This window comes from Salvelinus namaycush, chromosome 24 (assembly GCF_016432855.1).
Source record: "Salvelinus namaycush isolate Seneca chromosome 24, SaNama_1.0, whole genome shotgun sequence".
In the NCBI taxonomy this organism is placed as follows: Eukaryota; Metazoa; Chordata; class Actinopteri; order Salmoniformes; family Salmonidae; genus Salvelinus; species Salvelinus namaycush.
The window spans coordinates 16968612-16991837 of NC_052330.1; the positions used below are offsets into that span (position 1 = coordinate 16968612).

The following is a 23226-nucleotide window of genomic DNA, read 5'->3' on the forward strand; positions in this document are numbered from 1 at the left end:
TGGAAAATGTTATTGCAAGCATATCATTTCCCACCTGGGGGCGGTGGTGAGCTAATGTAAAGTGGAATTGAGACATTTGGGTCTATAGATGGAGGTTCTGCAATTAGTCTATGATCTGTATAATAACAGGCCGATAAAATGGCTTCAACACAAATTCATCTCAAATTAGAAATGTATTTCAAACAAGATTGTTTAGTCAAAATAGTCACATTTTATTGGCAACAGATCTTGTTTACCCCTACATTTGGCATTTGATCCCCTCTGATGCACATTATACCTCTTTCCTGCCATGCGGCTTCTCTGAATTACTCCAAATGTCATCAAACTTTCAAGTGTGACTCAATCAACAATACAAAGTTAAACACAGGAAAATGGAGAGCTCTTTTCAGTCTGGGAACTCAAGCTTTCCTCTAAAGTCTGATGAGACGTGTTGTCCATTCACACTGATCGAAGGTCAGTTTAGCTCTGTAACCCCTCATGATTATGGGGGACTGTGGATAGGATTGGATAGGGTAAACTGATCCTGTATCTGTGCTTAGGGAGTGACTATGTTCCAGCCCCTTGATATTCCGGGCCACAGCTCTTTTTCAAAACCCTGAATGCTTTATTGAAAATATGCATACATGACACTTCTCCTACACAACAATACAAAACAGTACAATCACTTTTGTAATAACACATTAAAAACGCAAACAGGTCCCCATCCCACAATAACTATTTTAATCTGCTACCAAAAACCCTTACTCCCCCACCAAGCCCTACCACCTCCAAAGAGAGAAATAGTTATTAGCATCATCAAATCATTAAAAATCCTAGGAACTCAAAAGACAAAAGAACAGAGTAGACACCAAGTTGCATACAGACATAATTCACCTGCTGGTGACATTCTAACTTTGTGAAAGCTTTTGGGTTCTTCACTTTTGATTTGCCTCAATTCTTCAGACATGACATAAGGTGTGGATGGGGAGTTCAAGTCCATTCAGGGGTCCAGGAGATGGAAGGGTCAAGAATGGGAGAAGCACCATTCCAGACTAACCTTACACCATGGAATTACACACACAGCCACTTTTGGGTCTCAAGCGTTTTGGTGAGGTCAGAAATGGCAACAGCAACCAACAGTGGCACAAAAATAGACCCCCCCTGGTCTTATTCCACAGACATGCAAGTATTCAATCACCGTACAGAGTCTCTTTTTAAAGGCGAGGCGTGGACAGTTTAAACCTGACTCTTATAAGGTAACACACTCCCAAAGCATAACCCACCACACTCATATTATATTGGCATGAGTGTTACTGCGCATATTCACTGATTACATGTAAGAAGTGGTGGATAAGGTAAACATTTTACCCAAAAGACAAAACGAATTATAAGCGGGATAAAAAAAAAAAGTAAAAAGAGGACACCACTTGTCTGGTTATATTTTAATATGATAATACAGGGAGGGGGTCAACCCCCAAAAATTATGAAATAAGACCAAAAAATGAAAGTAACAAAATATTCAGTTCTTTTTAAACATGTAATATCAGTTCACAGAAAATCGTCATTACATACCCCGAATCTGGAGGAAGAAAGCTCTGTATGGTGCTTTCACCACTGAGGAGGTCTGGAGAGACGGAAAGGGGTGTTGTGCAGAAGTCGGTCTCGCTCCGTATGGGCTGTACGTACGTAAGAGCACAGCTATGCCTGTGTGCGTTTGAATATGTGGGAGGTTGGTTTGGTTCTGTAACTTTAACAATGCTGTACTACTGTGTAAGGTTCATGGAATTGTGGCAGGTGATCATATTGAAATTGAGTGTTTGTAGGTGTGACTTGGGGTAGACCTCAAAGCGCAGCGTTGTGTTTTGGGTATACATGTGGATTTGTGGAGTGTTTGTGTAAGGGGGTAGAACGCTCTAAAGTCATCATTCTACACATGGAACATTAAACCTCTGTCTCCAACACTACAATCATTAATTCCTCATATGAAATGACACTTTTCTCACAACACAGTTTACAGCTCGTTGAAATGCATGTCATTCACTTTATTTCCACAAAACAGATTTAATTCCGATACCTCAGTGCCTTTCCAATGGTAGGTGGTGGTAAGAAGAAATATAAAAAGCAAAGTCAAATGTAAAAAGAAAAGCCCCAGCTAAAAATAAAAAAATACGTTTTGAAAATGCCTCTAAAGTATTCTTTGTTCCACAGATAGATGTCACTATGGGGCATTAATTCTGAATGGGTTTAAAAGCCTCTTAAAATTTCACTGGGAGGGGGGGGGGAAAGAGCATGATCTTCTGCTGGTGTGACTAAAAACACACAGGTCTGCATGCACCTGCATTCACTCACTCAAACAAACCACACGGAAGCGCACCCAGACACACATTGACACAGAAGGGCACACGCAGATACACAAAGAGGAAGGACAGATGCAGTCCTCAGTGTACCGCAAAAGTTGCATGTACAGACCTCTACAGCCAACAGTATGTCCTTCTTAGAGATACTCAACACAAGGGCTGCATCACATGAGACCAGCTACCACTGACCCCTCACCTTTGACAGTTCACCTTTCCCCCCCTCCCCACAGGTAGATCTTGTGGAACTATGTGCTGTGCTGTTAACAGCCGAAGTGGGAGGGGGGAGATGGGGGAGTCAGAGGGTGAGACTTTGTAGCGAGTTTGTTCGTGTTAGACTTTAAACAAGGGATAAAAATAGCTTTTCCTAATTGAGAGCGTATTGTTCATGCTGAAGCACTCCACAGCCACTACTCCTAGTTCAAACTTAGGATTCACCTGTTAAATGCTTACTATCGTAAAAAAAAATAATAATCAAAATAAGCATAGCGTTTTACTTTGTCGGTTGGTTGGTTTTGTGCAGATTTTCAGCCTTCGTCCAACAACTTAAGTGCAAAGAAAAGAGCTAGTCAGAAGGAGAAGATAAAAACAAATAGAAGGAAGAGTTGCAATATCCCCCCCCTTCCCACAGACACATGGGTACATGATAGAGCGACAGAAGACAGACGCGGTCCAATTAGTGCGGCTGGTCTGTAATGGCTGTCTGGAGAGATCAGGTGCGTGACACCGTGCCTATGACCCCGGCAGGAGGTGGGCTTCCAGGGGAAGATTCATGGGAGAGCCCCTGGTTTGGCTGTGGCCTTGTTTGGGAGAGGGATGGAGGAGGAGGAAGCCACAGGGAGTACCAGTGGATCGGATTTTCCGGGTCACTGGTTCTGGATGAAGACCTGGTTTTCTAAGAGTGTGTTCATCTTCACCTCCACAGTTATGCCAGGTCATGAGACGCAAATTATTTACTTTTATTTCTGTTTTGTTAGGTCCAGGATTCGTTTTGATGTTTATTTGTTGTCGGTTGGTAAAAGAGAAAAAGTCTTCCATTCCAAAGTCACCATCAACTGTCCATGTTGCTGCAGTTCTCTGGGGAGAGATGAGGGACATGAATTACTTGTAACACCTTTAGCTGTTTTACAGCCACTGTGCTAACAAAATGCTAGTGGTAGTTACCGTTGAGTCCGTCCACCTCCTGTGTGTTGAGGAAGGGTGCGGGGCCCCAGACACGCACAGTGCCGTCGTCTGAGGCGGAGGCCATGAGGCCTGGGATGATGGGGTTCCAGCTAACGCAGTTGACTGTGCGAGTGTGCCCTGTCAGCTCAGCGATGGGCAGCTCACTGCGGCGGTGCCAGATATACACCTTATGGTCTGAGGGGGTAAAGTGAGGAGGGGAGGAAGGGTAAGAGAGAGGGAGAGGAAAGGTGGAGGACGTAAGAGAGAGGAGAGGAAGAGGGGGTACAATGGTATTAATATAGAAAAAAGTGGCAAGGTCGACCTTCCTATTATATGCTGAAAGGCAAAGTCACTGCATGTGTTTGCGTTTGAGAGATAATTGGGATGCAACCCTAGTGAGGGACACAGAGGTGAACATTTTTGTTCTAGGGCTCAATATCAGTCATTACCCCAATCCTGACCATAAGGAGTAGTTGATGCCTAAAATGGCTGCTGTTGGGTCTGTGGGTGTACCTTCACTGCCGCTGGCGATGAAGTCTTCATTGTGTCCTCCGAAGCAGGAGTGGATGGTGTAGAAGCCCTGAGTCACACCCTGGTACTTCCGAACCAACACCCGGTCCTGCAGGTCCCAAAGATGCACTCCCTGTAGGGGGGGGGGGGGGGTAATGGGAGCAGTTAGACACTAAAGACACACATTGGCACTACCACAAACTCCTTAATTTCCCTCCCAGACACTAGTCCAATGCCTCCACACACACACTTCAGTGTTCAAGTATGGCACCATATCCCCACTCACCTGAGTTGCTACATTTAACAAAGCTAATCTTCCGTTCTTGGAAACAGTGAAAGACATGATAGGATGGTCCTCCTGAACTCTGTAAAAGACAAATTCACAACAAAGATGATCAATTACTAGTCTGTGTTCTGTTCAATACCTGCATAGACAATTCTATATGTAAGATTAGTAATTCAGAGCACATTATGTGCTCCGGTATTGCTTAATTTGTAGGTCTATTAATAAACTATTTATAAAACAATAAACAGCAATAAAACACTTAGTAACTCATGTATCATTTGTTAATATATAAATCATGCATTTATTACTAATACGTCTGTCAACATGCCCTTTACATATTTTCAGTTATCTACTGATTAATACAGCCCTCACATGTTTCTGTCCGTTAGGTCCTCAAAGTTGTAACCCCGGATCCGCTGGTGTGTGTCAGACGCTAGCACTGTCCTGCCGTCCCCCACACACCAGAGGCACTGCACACGCACGCCCTCCCATGAGTCCAACAGGTTACCGTCCAGGTCCTACCACAACACAATCAATACATAGGTCCAAATGGATATAGTCCAGATTCTGGGAATCAATCAAATCACACACAGGCCAGTCCAAAACGGTATCGCCCATGCCCCTAGAAAATCAGACACACATTTTGGTAACGGCACAAATAGAGTTTGTAAGAAACACAGACACATTAGATCCTGACAATCTTTTTGGAGGTCAGCAGGTTCCTGTCTAGTCAGCTAATCAATAAAGGTGTCAAGCTGCAAATCTAAAAGTAGCCTGTCCATATGCAATGCTGTATTAGTCCCTCCCCACTGTCCTATATCCTCCTCACAGATCACCCTGTACTCTCCCCACTACTCACACACTGGCAGGACAAACTGGAAGAACCAACTGGTATATCTGGTGGATAGATCACACACACCTTCCCACACCAATACTTACACACTGGTAGAATTGTCCCCTCTGTCCCCCGGTGACGAAGCGTTTCCCATCAGGGTTCCAAGCCACACTGGTCAGACTGTCCTCGTGGGACTGGCTCATCTTGGTCCGCAACTCTCCCGTCTGCCCAGCAGGGGACAAAAACCACTCAGTCAGTACACAGCCACTGAAGAGTTCCCAGCCTGGAGGTCCACTGCACAGCTGTTTTTATCAGGAACTATCTGGCCAATAAGTTACATTAATTGATGTTCCTATTTATCTAATTAACTCCAATCAATCAATCAATCCTCATCCTGGACGGTTGCAGTGTATGCCTGCACAAATTTCATACCAGCAATAACAGACGACGTTGCCGGGCAGTGTGTGTGTGTGTGGGTTGCAATACCTGGATGTTCCAGTGGGTGTGGGCACGCGGGGATTGCCATATAGGGATGTCCCAGTGTGTATGTATAAGTGTGGAGATTGCCATACCGGGACATTCCAGAGCCAGAGTTCAGAGCAGTCATCAGGCCCGCAGGCGATCAGGTAGGTGTCATCAGGGCTCCAGGCTAGGTAGGACACACCGTAGGCATGGCCCTCTAGGGTCCGCAGCAGCTTCAACTGGTGGCTGTCCTAGACACCACACAGACCAGGCTCTGGGTTAGCGTAAAGCACTAATGGGAAGACAGTGGATCAGGGGTCTGCAAGAGGCTTAGTTGCGGTCAATTTGCAGTGTGCAAATTATTATAATTATGTTCACTCCAACTAAAATCATCCCGTGGCTGAATCTAGTTGCCTACACCTGCAGTAGATGGTGGCTATCTTTGCCATTAATGCAGGAGATGACTCCTCCTATATGGCATATAGTGGGAATGTACACAGCAGGTGGTGTGGGGGAAAAATGGGCTCAGCGTGGTACTCACAGGGTCCACCTGCCAGATGATGACGGTAGTGTCTTTGGATCCGGTGGCCAGCTTGGTGCCGTCGTTGGAGAATTTACAGAACCACACCTCGTTACAATGCTCTGTGAGGATCTGCTGTGTGTAGCATGGAAACTGCTTCCTGTGGGTGTGGTCAACCAGGAGAGAGAGGTCATCCAAGGTCCAAGGTTTAAATAAAAAGGCGAGAGAAAATGGGGAGGATGAGAAGAAAATACAAGAGGATAGTGGAGAAAGGTATAGAATGAAGAGGAGAGTGGAGGATAGAGGCGCTACGGGTGAGAGGGAGTTGGTAAACGATTGAGGGTGATATTTTATGTCCACTAAACTCCTGTAGTGCGCAAAAATGACAGAAATAAAAAAACAACGTACCATTCCAAACACACAGGACACGGGCGTACAAAACGAGTTCAGAAAATTGCAGCTCATTATTGCATTACATGCAATGGTTATACATAGGTTCTGAGCTTTTCCTGACCATGTGGGCCCTGAGTTCCCCCAAGTCAGGTCAAGGGGTCAGGAAAACTCTATAATACACAAAGACCCTATATTAAAACACATGCTTTTCTTTATATCTGCATAGATTATTGGCACCATCTTTGCCGATGGCTACAGTAAGAACTGTACAAAGAAAAGGTTGTCAGGTTAAGTTGTTTTTGCACATTTCATCTGTGTTTGGCAGAAACTGTCACCCTGAGTGTGTTGCTGACCGGCTGCAGACGTGGTCCAGGAGCAAGGTGACAGAGTCCAGGCTGCTGTCCAGTTTGGTATTATGGTAGAGGCAGCGGTCCCTCTGCAGCTCCACAGCCTGTCTCAACAGGGTCTGCAGCCGACGTGGCGGCAGCATCACTGACGGGGGCAAGTACGCTGGAGAGGGAGTGGATTGGAGAGAAGGACCAAAGGCAGGAGTTAAACTATAGTCCAGTCTGAAGTACATCCCTAGACCCCTGTGAAGCCATGTGAGAATGTGTGTGTGTGTGTGTATAAGGTGTGATGAGGCTGTGAGTGAGGTAGTGTTTGTATTTATGTTCAGTAGAATGTGTGTGTGGGCACCTGTTTATGAGGTACCATGTATGTATGATAGTGTGGTTATGGAACATATCCTACATCGAAGACAACACTGCTCGGTATCAGACGGCTACAGCAGCACTGAACTGGCCTGAGGCTGCAGGGGAAACTCCCTGCTGTGCGCTGACCACCGTCTCCCATTCCATGTACCAGAATACTGCCATTGGCGAGGACATTCTCACCTTTACTGTGAAGGCGAGGCTGCAAGTTCGACCCACAAAATACAACCTAGCATTCTGGTACCGTATATGATCTTGTTTTGTACTTTACACTTAAGATTTAAATGTACCCCTTGACTTTTTCCACATTTTGTTGTGTTACAGCCTGAATTTGAAATATAATCAATTGAGATTGTCACTGGACTACACACAATACCCCATAATGTCAAAGTGTAATTATGTTTTTCAATTTTTGTGCAAATTAATAAACAATGAAAAGATGAAATGGTTTGAGTCAATAAGTATTCAAGCCTAAATAACTTCAGGTGTAAAATTGTGGTTTAAAAGTCACATAATAAGTTCCATGGACTCACTCTGTGTGCAATGTGTTTCACATGATTTTTGAATGACTACCTCAATCTCTGTAACCCACACAAGGTCCCGCAGTGAATTTCAAACACAGATTCAACCACAAAGACCAGAGGTTTTCCAATGGTTTCCTATTTGTAGATTCCGGGTAAAAAGAAAAGCAGACATTGAATATCCCTTCGAGCATGGTGAAGTTAATAATTAAACTTTGGATGGTGTATCAATTCACCTAGTCACTACAAAGATACAGGCATCCTTCCTAACTCAGTTGCCGGAGAGGACGGAAACCACTCAGGGATTTTGCAATGAAGCAAATGGTGACTTTGAAACAGTTATAGAGTTTAATGTATATGCTTGAAGAAAACTGATGGATCAACAACATTCTAGTTACTCCACAATACTAACCTAATTGACAGAGTGAAAAAAACTAAGCCTATACTGAATACAAATAGTCCAAAACATACATTGTTTGCAACAAGGCACTTGTTGCAACAAATGCGGCAAAGCAATTCACTTTTGTCCTGGATACAAAGTGTTGTGTTTGGGGCAAATCCAATAAAACACATTAATTGTTAAGGACTGGAGAGTTTCAGGATAAAATAATAAAACAGAATGGAGCTAAGTACAGGCAAAATCCTAGAGGAAAACCTGCTACAGTCTGCTTTCCACCAGACACTGGGAGATGAATTCACCTTTCAGCAGACCAATAACATAAAAACACAAGGCCAAATCTACACTGGAGTTGCTTACCAAGAAGCCAGTGAATGTTCCAAAGTGGGCAAGTTACATCTTTGACTTCAATCTACTTGAAAATCTATGGCAACACTTGAAAATGGTTGACTAGCAATGATCAACAACCAATTTGACAGATAATAAAAATGGGCAACTTTTGCACAATCCAGGATTGGAAAACTCTTAGAGAGACTTACCCAGAAAGACTTGCAGCTGTAATTGGTGCCAATGTGATTCTAACATGTATTGACTCAGGGGGTTGAATACTTATGAAAACCAAGATGTGTTCTCTTTTTCAATATTTTACATTTTTATTAACAAATGTTAGAATTTTTCTTCCGCTTTCACTGATTATTTTATGTAGATAGTTGACAAAAAAAGATACATTTGAATCCCACCTTGTAAATCAAAGTGTGAATATTTTCTCAATGCACTGTTCAAACCATGCTCTTGTCAAAAGAGCCTGGTTTGATGAAAATGTGTTTTCTTGTATGCCGAATAAGTCAGATATTGTTGTTGTGGGAGGAAGCCAGAGGGAAGTGCTGATTTTGGAAGTGGGCTGCTCATTCCATTGTTACATGGAGCAGGCCTTTTCAGAAAAGTTCCTTCAATACCAGCCCCTAATGTCACGCTTGGAAAGCCTGCGATACAAATGCAAGTTGGTGGCGATTATATTTGGCAGTTTGGGCCACGTACAGTACCAGTCAAAGGTTTGAACACCTACTAAAGGGTTTTTCTATATTTTTACTATTTTCTACATTGTAGAATAATAGTGAAGACATCAAAACTATGAAATAACACAGAATCATGTAGTAAGCAAAAAGTGTTAAACAAATCAAAATATATTTTAAGTAGCCACCCTTTGCATTGATGACAGCTTTTCACACTTGGCATTCTCTCAACCAACTTCATGAGGTAGTCACATGGAATGCATTTAAATTAACAGGTGTACCTTGTTAAAAGTTCATTTGTGGAATTTCTTTCCTTAACAGATTTGAGCCAATCAGTTGTGTTGTGACAAGGTAGGGGTGGTATACAGAAGGTAGCCCTATTTGGTAAAAGACCAAGTCCATATTATGGCAAGAACAGCTCAAATAAGCAAAGAGAAATGACAATGCATCATTACTTTAGGACATGGTCAGTCAATGCGGAAAATTTCAAGAACTTTGAAAGTTTCTTCAAGTGCAGTCGCAAAAACCATCAAGCGCTATGATTAAACTGGCTCTCATGAGAACTGCCACAGGAAAGGAAGATGCAGAGTTACCTCTGCTGCAGAGGATAAAGTTCATTAGAGTTACCAGCCTCAGAAATTGCAGCCCAAATAAATGCTTCCGAGTTCAAGTCACAGACGCATCTCAACATCAACTGTTCAGAGGAGACTACGTGAATCAGGCCCTCAGGGTCAAATTGCTGCAAAGAAACCACTACTAAAAGCACACCAATAATAATAATAAGAGACTTGTTTGGGCAAAGAAACACGAGCAGTGGACATTAGACCAGTGGAAATCTGTCCTTTGGTCTGAGTCCAACCGCCATGTCTTTTTGAGACGCAGAGTAGGTGAACGGATGATCTCCGCATGTGTGGTTCCCACCGTGAAGCATGGAGGAGGAGGTGTGATGGTGCCTTGCTGGTGACACCGTCAGTGATTTATTTAGAATTTAAGGCACACTTAACCAGCATGGCTACCACAGGAGTCTGCAGCGATACACCATCCCATCTGGTTTGCGCTTAGTTGGACTATCATTTGTTTTTCATCAGGACAATGACCCAACATACCTCCAGGCTGTGTTAGGGCTATTTGACCAAGAAGGAGAGTGATGGGGTGCTGCATCAGATGACCTGGCTTCCACAATCCCCCGACCTCAACCCAATTGAGATGGATTCAAATCAAATAAAAGTTTATTTGTCACATACACATGGTTAGCAGATGTTAATGCGAGTGTAGTGAAATGCTTGTGCTTCTAGTTCCGACAATGCAGTAATAACCAACGAGTAATCTAACCTAACAATTCCACAACTACTACCTTATACACACACAAGTGTAAAGGGATAAAGAATATGTACATAAAGATATATGAATGAGTGATGGTACAGAACGGCATAGGCAAGTTGCAGTAGATGGTATCGAGTACAGTATATACATATGAGATGAGTAATGTAGGGTATGTAAACATAAAAGTGCATAGTTTAAAGTGGCTTGTGATACATGTATTACATAAAGATTGCAAGATGCAGTAGATGATAGAGTACAGTATATACATATACATTATATTAAGTAGCATTGTTTAAAGTGGCTAGTGATACATTTTTGATCAATTTCCATTATTAAAGTGAGCTGGAGTTGAGTCAGTATGTTGGCAGCAGCCACTCGATGTTAGTGGTGGCTGTTTAACAGTCTGATGGCCTTGAGATAGAAGCTGTTTTTCAGTCTCTTGGTCCCTGCTTTGATGCACCTGTACTGACCTCGCCTTCTGGATGATAGCGGGGTGAACAGGCAGTGGCTCGGGTGGTTGTTGTCCTTGATGATCTTTATGGCCTTCCTGTGACATCGGGTGGTGTAGGTGTCCTGGAGGGCAAGTAGTTTGCCCCCAGTGATGCGTTGTGCAGGCCTCACTACCCTCTGGAGAGCCTTACGGTTGTGGGCGGAGCAGTTGCCGTACCAGGTGGTGATACAGCCCGACAGGATGCTCTCGATTGTGCATCTGTAGAAGTTTGTGAGTGCTTTTGGTGACAAGCCAAATTTCTTCAGCCTCCTGAGGTTAAAGAGGCGCTGCTGCGCCTTCTTCACAACGCTGTCTGTGTGGGTGGACCAATTCAGTTTGTCCGTGATGTGTATGCCGAGGAACTTAAAACTTACTACCCTCTCCACTACTGTCCCGTCGATGTGGATAGGGGGATGCTCCCTCTGCTGTTTCCTGAAGTCCACAATCATCTCTTTTGTTTTGTTGACGTTGAGTGCGAGGTTATTTACCTGACACCACACTCCGAGGGCCCTCACCTCCTCCCTGTAGGCCGTCTCGTCGTTGTTGGTAATCAAGCCTACCACTGTAGTGTCGTCCGCAAACTTGATGATTGAGTTGGAGGCGTGCATGGCCACGCAGTCGTGGGTGAACAGGGAGTACAGGAGGGCTCAGAACGCACCCTTGTGGGGCCCCAGTGTTGAGGATCAGCGGGGTGGAAATGTTGTTACCTACCCTCACCACCTGGGGGCGGCCCGTCAGGAAGTCCAGTACCCAGTTGCACAGGGCGGGGTCGAGACCCAGGGTCTCGAGCTTGATGACGAGTTTGGAGGGTACTATGGTGTTAAATGCTGAGCTGTAGTCGATGAACAGCACTCACATAGGTATTCCTCTTGTCCAGATGGGTTAGGGCAGTGTGCAGTGTGGTTGCGATTGCCTCGTCTGTGGACCTATTGGTGCGGTAAGCAAATTGGAGTGGGTCTAGGGTGTCAGGTAGGGTGGAGGTGATATGGTCCTTGACTAGTCTCTCAAAGCACTTCATGATGACGGAAGTGAGTGCTACAGGGCGGTAGTCGTTTAGCTCAGTTACCTTAGCTTTCTTGGGAACAGGAACAATGGTGGCCCTCTTGAAGCATGTGGGAACAGCAGACTGGGATAAGGATTGATTGAATAGGTCCGTAAACACACCAGCCAGCTGGTCTGCGCATGCTCTGAGGACGCGGCTGGGGATGCCGTCTGGGTCTGCAGCCCTGCGAGGGTTAACACGTTTAATTGTTTTACTCATGTCGGCTGCAGTGAAGGAGAGTCCGCAGGTTTTGGTATCGGGCCGTGTCAGTGGCACTGTATTGTCCTCAAAGCGAGCAAAGAAGTTATTTAGTCTGTCTGGGAGCAAGACATCCTGGTCCGCGACGGGGCTGGTTTTCTTTTTGTAATCCGTGATTGACTGTAGACCCAGCCACATAGCTACACTGTTTGTATTCGGCCATGTTTCCGGTCACCTTGCCTTGGTTAAAAGCAGTGGTTTGCGCTTTCAGTTTTGCGCGAAAGCTGCCATCAATCCACGGTTTCTGGTTTGGGAATGTTTTAATAGTTGCTGTGGGTACGACATCGCCGATGCACTTTCTAATGAACTCGCTCACCGAATCAGCGTATTCGTCAATGTTGTTGTTGGACACAATGCGGAACATATCCCAATCCACGTGATCGAAGCAGTCTTGAAGGGTGGAATCAGATTGGTCAGACCAGCGTTGAACAGAGCTGAGCGCGGGAGCTTCTTGTTTTAGTTTCTGTCTGTAGGCTGGAAGCAACAAAATGGAGTCGTGGTCAGCTTTTCCGAAAGGAGGGCGGGGGAGGGCCTTATATGCGTCGCGGAAGTTAGAATAACAATGATCCAGGGTTTTACCAGCCCTGGTTGCGCAATCGATATGCTGATAGAATTTAGGGAGTCTTGTTTTCAGATTAGCCTTGTTAAAATCCCCAGCTACAATGAATGCAGCCTCAGGATATGTGGTTTCCAGTTTACATAGAGTCAAATAAAGTTTGTTCAGGGCCCTCGATGTGTCTGCTTGGGGGGGAATATATACGGCTGTGATTATAATCGAAGAGAATTCCCTTGGTAGATAATGCGGTCGACATTTGATTGTGAGGAATTCTAAGTCAGGTGAACAGAAGGACTTGAGTTCCTGTATGTTGTTATGATCACACCACGTCTCGTTAATCATAAGATATACCCCCCAGTCCCTCTTCTTACCAGAAAGATGCTTGTTTCTGTCGGCGCGATGCGTGAAGAATCCAGCTGGCTGCACCGACTCCGATAGCGTCTCTCGAGTGAGCCATGTTTCCGTGAAGCAAAGAACGTTACAGTCTCTGATGTCTCTCTGGAAGGCAACCCTTGCTCGGATTTCATCAACCTTGTTGTCAAGAGACTGGACATTGGCGAGTAGTATGCTAGGGAGTGGTGCGCGATGTGCCCATCTCCGGAGCCTGACCAGAAGACTGCTTCGTTTGCCCCAAAACACAGGATCCGCTTCGGGAAAGTCATATTCCTGGTCGTAATGGTGGTGAGTTGACGTTGCTCTTATATTCAGTAGTTCCTCCCGACTGTATGTAATAAAACCTAAGATTACCTGGGGTACCAATGTAAGAAATAACATGTAAAAAAACCAAATACTGCATAGTTTCCTAGGAACGCGAAGCGAGGCGGCCATCTCTGTCGGCGCCGGAAGTACATTGGGATGAGTACATTGGGATTGGGATGAGAGTAAAGGAAAAGCAGCCAACAAGTGCTCAGAATATTTGGGAACTCCTTCAAGACTGTTAGAAAAGCATTCCAGGTGAAGCTGGTTGAGAGACTGCCAAGAGTGTGCAAAGCTGTCATCAAGGAAGAGGGTGTCTACTTTGAAGAATCTCAAATATATGTTTAGATTTGTTTAACACTTTTTTGGTTACTACATGATTCCACGTGTGTTATTTCATAGTTGTGATGTCTTCTTGAATCCCCGAGCTGACAAGGTAAAAAAAAAAAAACTGTCGTTCTGCCCCTGAGCAAGGCAGTTAACCCACTGTTCCCCGGGCGCCGAAGACACGGATGTCGATTAAGGCAGAGGGGTTGGGTTAAATGCGGAAGACACATTTCAGTTGAAGGTATTCAGTTGTACAACTGACTAGGTATCCCCTTTCCCTATTGCTCTACAATGTAGAAAATAGAAAAACCCTTGAATGAGTAGGTGTCCAAACTTTTGACTGGTTCTGTACGTAGGCCTATGGTACATGGCCTTCAGATTACAGGCCTACCTAAGAGTAGAGCAAAACAACTGGCTAGGTAGTCTGCTCTGTTCCAGCTGTTATGGGCAGCCTAGCTGTGTGGAGGAAAAGGTGCTTTTTGTGTCCTTAAGCGTCCTTGCATCAACGACCTTTGAAATATCTGAATATTTTATTATGTAATGTGATTTGTGGATTCAAATATTTTACTATGTAATGTAATATTTAAAATGTGTGTGGTCAGTGTTCTCACTCTGTAGCTTGTCCAGTAGTCGGCAGCGGGAGTTTGTGCCTTTGCCCTCCCACTCAGTCTTGGCGCGCAGGTCCTCTGCATGGCTACACATCAGATACCTACACAAAACAACGTGAATCAGACTACAACACACACCTCTGGATACATCACTGTTATGCATGACCCGTAATAACAGTATCATTAACCTGTATTTACTGTAGTAACACTGTATAACCTGGTTATTACTCCAAAGACACAGATTGAACTAGGACAATGTCACGAATGATCAACCACTGATGCAAAGTTGGTTGTTAGTTTGTCCTTATAATTTATATGTTTTCAATAACTGCCTAATGGACAGACTGATATACCCACTGAGTATCTGTATGCAGTAGTTGGCATTATTGTTTTATTTTCATGCTGAATATTTGGATGCTGTCCACGTTGTACTTAATCAAGTGATAGATGAACTGAGTATGTGAATCCTGTCTGCGATAGTTGATTGATGCGATCGGAAGGGACTACAATGGCATACTGACTGCGCATATGTGTGGGGGGGGGGGGGGCACTGATGTGATGACGTACCCGCTGAGAACATGGATGCGGTCCGTGTTATACTTGAGCGGTGTGAGCTCTCCCCTGAGCACCTGCAGCGCCTCGAGAACCTTCCCGTCCTCCAGGTACTCCAGATACTTCTGCTGCAGGAGCAGGAACTTCATACGCTACAGAGAGAGGGAGGGAAGGAAAGGGGTAGAGATAGATGGAGAAGAGAAAGGTGGGTGAGGAAATATGAGAAAATGAGTGGGAGGAGGGGTGTTGATAGATTTAAAACAACCCCCCGATGACTAATCCTGTGCTCCAAAGGGGGCAGGCACTCATACCGACATCGTTTGTGTGACAGGCAGCATTGCCATGGTGAGAGTAAACGGGCGCCTATGGTTGGCCTTGTTGGCTTAACCCCAGAGACCTCACTGTGCCAGTTGTAACTGGCCACTTCCTTGTTCAACTTAATACTTGTACTTGTAACAACAAACAAGAGTGTTAACCAGTCTGGGTATTTTGGTCAGTTGTGATACTTCTGGTATTAATAAAAGGGAGTCTGTCTTATCATGGGCCTCCAGTGTCTATCACAGCCCAAGAAACGAGGTAACGCACCGTAAAACAGACATATATGTTTTCAATTATATCTATGACTCTGGTCTATAAATTACCATCGTCAAGTGCCAACCATGATCATAAGAGCAGCCATTCTAGGTTGACAAACACTACATGACCAAAAGTATGTGGACACATGATTAGGCCTGGCTCACAGTCGGCGTTCCAATTCATTCCAAAGGTGTTCGACGGGGTTGAGGTCAGGGCTCTGTGCAGGCCAGTCAAGTTATTCCACACCAATCACAACAAAAAAATTCTGTATGGACCTCACTCACTGCACAGGGTTATTGTCATGCAGAAACAGGAAGGGCATAATCATTTAGAATGTAATTGTATGCTGTAACATTAAGATTTCCCTTCACTGGAACTAAGGGGTCTAGCCGAACCATGAAAAACAGCCCCAGGTCATTATTCCTCATCCACCAAACTTTACAGTTGGCACTATGCATTGGAGCAGGTAGCGTTCTCCTGGCATCTACCAAACCCAGATTCATACGTCGGACTGCCAGATAGTGAGGAGTGATTCATCACTCCAGAGAATGCGTTTCCACTGCTCCAGGGTCCAATGCTTTACACCAGTCCAGCCGACGCTTGGCATTGTGCACGGTGATCTTAGACTTGTGTGAGGCTGCTCAGCCATGGAAACCCATATCCTGAAGCTACCGACAAACAGTTGACGATGCTTCCAGAGGCAGTCTGGAACTCTGTAGTGTGTGTTGCAACCGAGGAGAGAGAATTTTTAGCCGTCCCGTTCTTTGAGTGTGGCCTACCCCTTCGTGGATGAGCTGTTGTTGCTCCTAGACATTGTCACTGCAAAATAACAGCACTTACAGTTGACCGGGGCAGCTTTAGCAGGGCAGAAATTTGACAAACTGACTTTATGGAAAGGTGGCATCCTATGACAGTGCCACACTAAAATTCACTGAGCTCTTCAGTAAGGCCATTCTACTGACGTTTGTCCATGGCTGTGTGCTCAAGTTTATATACCCATCAGCAACAGGGTATGGCTGAAATAGCCAAATCCACTCATTTGAAGGGGTGTCCACATACTTGTGTGTGTGTGTGTGTGTGTGTGTGTGTGTGTATATTGCATGCAGTCTTGGTATAATGCAGGGCAAAAACTTGCTATTTGTTTTTAAACATTCATAAAATAGGATAGCCTACATCTTACAGTTAAAATTGATTATATTCGCAATAACAAGCCTAGCTAATAAGTGCAAAATGAAACTCCACAGGTGCAAGACTAAGCTAAGCCATAGGAGACCATTTTGATATCTAGCCTATCCTGTGTCCTAATGAGCTAGCTAGGTCTGATACGTATAATTTAGTCTAGCTGCAGTCCTCAGTGTTCTTTAGTTGACATATGAACTTGCTGTACCCATGGGAGAGGAAACTCCTATAATTTACAAATCACAGAAGCACTGAATGATATACAGTACCAGTCAAAAGTTGACACACCAACTCATTCAAGGGTTGTTCTTTATTTGTACTATTTGCTACACTTTAGAATAATAGTTAAGACATCAAAACTATGAAAAAAAACTAATGGAATCATGCAGTAACCAAGTGTTAAACAAATAAAACTTTTTTATATTCTTCAAAGTAGCCAGCCTTTGCACTCTTGGCATTATCTTAACCAGCCTCACCTGGAATGCTTTACCAACAGTCTTGAAGGATTTCCCACATATGCTGAGCATTTGTTGGCTTCTTTTTCTTCACTCTGCGGTCCAACTGTGGAGGTCAGGTCATCTGATGTAGCACTCCATCACTCTGCCTTTTGGTCAAATAGCCCTAACACAGCCTGGAGGTGTGTTGGGTTATTGTACTGTTGAAAAACAAATGATAGACCCACTAAGCGCAAACCAGATGGGATGGCGTATTGATGCGGGAGCCATGCTGGTTAAGTGTGCCTTGAATACTAAATAAATCACTGACAGTGTCACCAGCAAAGCACCCCCCCACACCACCACGCTTCACGGTGGGAACTACACATTCGGAGATCATCCGTTCACCTACTTTGGTTGGAACCAAAAATCTCAAATTTGGACTCATCAGACGAAAGGACAGATTTCCACCGGTCTAATGTCCATTGCTCGTGTTTCTTGGCCCAAGCAAGTCTCTCCTTCTTACTGGTGTCCTTTAGTAGTGGTTTCTTTGCAGCAATTCGACCATGAAGGCCTGATTCATGCAGTCTCCTCTGAACAGTTGATGTTGAGATGTGTCTGTTACCTGAACTCTGAAGCATTTATTTGGGCTGCAATCTGAGGTACAGTTAACTCTAATGAACTTATCCTCTGCAGCAGAGGTAACTCTGGGGCTTCCTTTCCTGTGGCGGTCCTCATGAGACCCAGTTTAACCATACTGATTGATGGTTTTTGCGATTGCACGTGAAGAAACTTTCAACGGTCTTGAAATGTTCCGCATTGACTGACCTTCTTCGTGTCCTAAAGTAATGATGGACTGTCGTTTCTCTTTGCTTATTTGAGCTGTTCTTGCCATAATATGGACTTGGTCTTTTACCAAATAGGGCTATCTTCTGTATACCACCCCTACACTGTCACAACACAACGGATTGGCTCAAACACATTAAGGAAAGAAATTCCACAAATTCACTTTAACAAGGCACACCTGTTAACTGAAATTAATTCCAGGTGACTACCTCATGAAGCTGGTTAACAGAATGCCAAGAGTGTGCAAAGCTGTCACCAAGGTGGCTACTTTGAAAAATCTCAAATATAAAAAAACATTTTGATTTGTTTAACACTTTTTGGGTTACTACATGATTCCATATACGTTACTTCATAGTTCATAGTATAAATAAAGAAAAATGCTTGAATGAGTAGGTCCAAACTTTTGACTGGTACTGTATATGAACTCCATTTCAGGGCTCCATCAGAATATGCATGGATTATTTTTTGTTGTTGTCAAATAATACTAGTGGTGGCAAAATGTAATTGAGAAACATTCCCTACACTTACCATCTGACTAGCAAATGACTAAATGCAGGATATTATACCCCCATGTATGAGAATATCTGTTATAAACATTCCATTCAGTCCCTCCAAGGCATTCCGGGAAACACTTGAAATTCCACAGCCAGAAAGGATATGCCTCACAAAGGGGTGAATTTATATTTTAATTATTTAGCAGACATTCCTACCTAGAGCAACATACAGGAGCAATTAGGGTTAAGTGGCTTGCTCAAGGGCATACAGGCACCTAGTCAGCTTGAGGATTCTAACCAGTGACCTTTCGCAGTTACTAGCCTAATGCTCTTAACCGCTAGGCTACCTGCCGCCCACGTTCTAATCTAGAACAGTCAGGTTTGGGACAGAACCGTTCTAGAACCTGTGTATACCCCTTTCACTGCATGGCTGACTGTCTATGAGGTCAGGTTTGGGCTTACCACAATAGCGTTCGGAGAATGCATCAGTGCTCTCAGCTCGTTGAGATCATTCTCAGCCTGGACCAAAACAAAGAGAGAGGGGCAGGGGGAGACAAATAGTTGGCTCAGCACTTCCTCTCCACAAAAACGGCAAATCAAAACAGTTTACAAGGCACCACCAGTAACAACACTTTCTCAGTGTAGGAAGTCAAAAACTGTCATTTTCATGGAGTGTGAAGCCATTTTGTTGCTACAGTTCAGATAGTGCTCAGTAGTATCTGTACATTTATGGGATAAAAAATAAAATATGTACATTTTTACAAACCCAAGGTTCTTGGAATGTGAGCATTTTGTGTCAATGTAGAAGAGAAAGTGCAGCCAAAGGAGCTAGTTTTATGATCAAATAACACATTCCTAAAGATTCCTTACTAGGAACGTACATATATATTTGTTTCACAGAGTTGCAAGCTTTTATTGATTGGCACCTATGTTTATTAATAGCACTGTTCATTTACTCCATATGCAGACTAACGTTGGTGTTGTACATGTGATAGATACTTACACTTAGTAACAGAACCATGTTATCGGTACTGTCTCTAAACTTAAGCGTAGCATTATAGGTGCAGGTGTAACTATGGTAACCAGGGACCCACCTTGTCCCACTCCCCCTCCATGACGTGGTTGCGGAACTTCGTGGCTGAGGTATGTTCCAGTCTGCAGCCCGACTCCTGCATCAGCAGGTCCACTGTTTGACTGCGGAGAAGAGAGGGGGGGAAACATTACCTCAATGTTTACTGCAAACATTAACTGAACATTAGAACAACAAGACAGACAGAATGTAAAGGAACTGAAATGTCAGCCCAAAATCCAATTGATCACAGAGGTGGATTAAACACTGATTGCCTAAATGTTTGTTTATAGCAAACGTTTGCTTAATATTGGCCAACAAGACAGACAATGGACATGATATGTTATACCAGACAGACAAAGGAAAGAATGAGGGAGAAAAACAAACACCTAAACCATATCCAGCAATAAGAAGTGGCATTTGTTATCATTCTAGACCAGACAACTGTGAGTGCTATAAGTGTGCTGAAAAGGTGTCTGTGCTAAAATGGAGTGGAGGGAGGGGGTGTACTGATGCCAAGGCATGATGACATCATCCTCAGGTATCAAAGAAGAGTGGCGCAGCAGTGTTTTCAGCTTCACCCTGCTGAGTCCGACAAGGTTCTCACTTGCCGTTCCACATTTGAAACGTAGGGTCGTCAGTTCCATAGCAGACAATGTATATTGCCCATATAAACACACCCAAACAGGCCGTGTAATGTCAGTCCCACTACCACACAGTCAGTGGCGAGCAGTAGCAGCCTGGGTCTATCGAACACTGCATTAACAGTTCATTATGGTGACAGGGGCCAATTTAGCCTCGGAGGGCTCAAAATATCGTTTTCCTGCCGAGTCCTGATGGGTTCAGCTTGCGCCATCTATTATTAGATTCAACCAACGTTTCTAATCTAAAACTGCTGGTTAGACGCGAATTCAAGCGCCGCCATGAAACCATACCCCAGTTGGGAAGCCGTTCTGACTACTTCACCAGCCACCAATAATGATAAAACGAGTTAAATATCGCTCTGACCTAAAGTGCATCTAGTGCTATAAATTGCGATTTTTATGTCTTAATTTGCACTACTGACATTGTTGACATGAGTGATACAGACTATTATTTGCAGAAAAATAAAGATGACAACGTCTGATCACATCACATAAGTAGTTCGAAAGATAAACGTAACAGTGCAGTGGTATGATAAGGGGGCTGGCTGTATGATAGATAATGGTTGTTGTCGTTGAAGACGACCGCCACTCAAAATATTTCAAAAGAACCACTGAGTGGATACAAAATGACCCCGTCCGTTTTTCTACTTTACAACAATTTATCAAGCAAAACGTATACCGACGTTCCCTTTGTAAACACCAAATGTCAATGTAATAATAAAACCAAAGCATCGAAAGGGACAAATAAAAGGATAACGCACAACGAAAAACGAATCGCCGCTCTACAACAGGGTATTGTTGTTCTCCCTACGCACTTTTGCGCAATCCTCTAAATGCAGATATTTCATTGCAGAAAACTACTCTACATGGTGCCACAGTATAAATAAAACAGGCCAAATTTAATCGGCCCTCATGACAGGCTATGGTCAAATACGTCCTATGGTTATATACGTAATTTGTAGCCACACAAGTCATTATGGATGTTTCGCTGGATTACAAGGTGATGTAATGCGATTTCAATCCGTGTAAAAAAAAATATCGCTAGATAACGTCAATACAACCCACAACACGCATAGTTCAACTAACTAGTTAGCCTAGCTACTCACTGAAGAAAGTTGGTTCGAGGTAAATGTAGCCAACCAAATTGTGTTTTTATTCTGTATAAACGTGAGAATAACCCCCACAACGAAGGCTAGCTAACATTTAGTTGCGCTATCTAGCTACCACTCCGTATTGTGCAAGATGGACCCCTTCTCCTTCAACTAACGTTAGCCTGCTAGCTAACTACCCCCTCCCCCATGTTTGTCCGTCAACCGCAGAATTCAGTTATCAACTGCCGTCATGCAGTTTCGCTCAAAACACGTACAAATAAATAATATTTAATGTGCTTGTATACTTCATGAGCTTTTCGTTCGAATGACACATCGTGTAAACTTACTTTAGCCCTAACCCGTCGAGATGTTGTCCTATTAATCGGATGACATCTTCCTCAGACTGCGAAAGTCGTTTCTTCTTTTTCATGGAGCCAACCTCCGAACCCGAGGATGTTGAGGCGACACAGGTCCCAGACCCCAGTCCGGCTCCAACACTATTCCCATTGTTTGTGCTGGTTAGAACTCCATTGGAGTGCGTTCCCACTGCCGAGGATGACTCCCCGTTTTGTGCGCTGTTCAGGCAGGAAAGCTCCGAATCCTGTCCTTGTCCTTCCCCGTTTGATTGCATGTTATTGCCGCTAAGATTGTTGACAGGGGTTCTGTTAAAGTGAATAGCAGAGGTGGCTTGGTGATGCGGAGAAGTAGTAGTAAATCCCAAAACAACTCCAGAAAGGCCTGTCGCAACTGTTGAAGCCCCGGGCTCTCCTGCTCCCTCCGCCGCCGAGGCTCGGTGTTTCTTCCGCGGGGGCGGCGACGCTCCGTCGGTGTCCGAGCCGGAGGAGAAGGAAGCGGAGGCCAGAGTTTCCTCACCGAGAGCGGCCGTGATTAGAAGCCGGCGAAGCCCCGGGTGGGAAAGGAGGTCTTAGCTCCCAGGATTCAGCCCTCGTAACCGGCTGAGAACGCACTGACTCTGTGGTAACTAGTCCCCTCAGTCGCTCCGTTTTTGTTGTTGTTTCTCTCAAAACAGCTGCAACCCCCTAATGGAGTCCAGACACACATCATTGGTCCAGACACGCTAACATTACCGGAAATTCACATATTACCCTGCTTCCGGGTAGAATTATATAACCAATAGGTGGCGCATGAGAACCAATTTCGCATATTGATTGTGGTTATGATAACAATAAATACATTATGAGAAAATGGCAGACAGAAATTTCTTCAGATACATATAATTAATTCGTGATGTTCTACTCATTGTCAGTGTTTTTATTAGAGGGGTCACTGTCAGTGTTTTTATTTGTGGGTTCGATTACAGGCCATTTTTAGCGGTAGTGTATATATATATTTCAATATAACATTTTTATCGATCCGTGTACGGCTCGTTCAAACAAAATCTGAATTTAAACAACGAAGACAGATAATCAAATGAATTCATGTTTCTGTTGTAGGCTATTGGTTTAACGGTACACGACACGCCATCCCACCAACAAATTATTGGTAACATCCTACAGTCTCACGGTGTGTAAAACATTTCAGTGCTTCCAAAACCAAAACCAAAACAATTGCAAATATGTGATATTCTGAAAACCAACAATTACTATAGTTTTCTGAAAGCATTGCGAAGTAATACGACATACATCCGTTTTTAGTCTTCTCTGTGGATCTGTTACACGTCTTCCTCTTAAATTTGAATCTGAACTGAATGTTTGAGAGCTTTACAATGGGGTGAAAAACAGTCACATAGTCATAGTCACATCCTCATACTGTCTCATAGTCCCTTCCTGTAAGGCATAATGCTTCAAGGAGAAAATATGCAGTCTGCCAGATTTTCAAAGCGAGGTCGTTTAGTATGGGATGCAAAATGCATACATGGTGCAACAATGGCCCCCAG

The 23226-nt window shown here is 44.0% G+C and overlaps 1 protein-coding gene across 1 annotated transcript; it reads right to left on the reverse strand.

The window, feature by feature from the left end:
- Positions 1 to 583: 583 nt before the first annotated feature.
- Positions 584 to 22416, reverse strand: LOC120019023 (WD repeat-containing protein 26). Its single transcript, XM_038962216.1, has 14 exons — positions 21677 to 22416; positions 19620 to 19719; positions 18988 to 19044; positions 15012 to 15148; positions 14448 to 14545; positions 6857 to 7013; positions 6132 to 6270; positions 5701 to 5841; positions 5233 to 5352; positions 4666 to 4811; positions 4294 to 4372; positions 4011 to 4140; positions 3498 to 3692; positions 584 to 3410 (listed from the first exon to the last, which is right to left on the reverse strand). Exons 1-14 carry the CDS (start codon positions 21958 to 21960, stop codon positions 3385 to 3387), a joined length of 1809 nt encoding a protein of 602 aa, XP_038818144.1. The 5' UTR covers positions 21961 to 22416; the 3' UTR covers positions 584 to 3384.
- Positions 22417 to 23226: the final 810 nt, after the last annotated feature.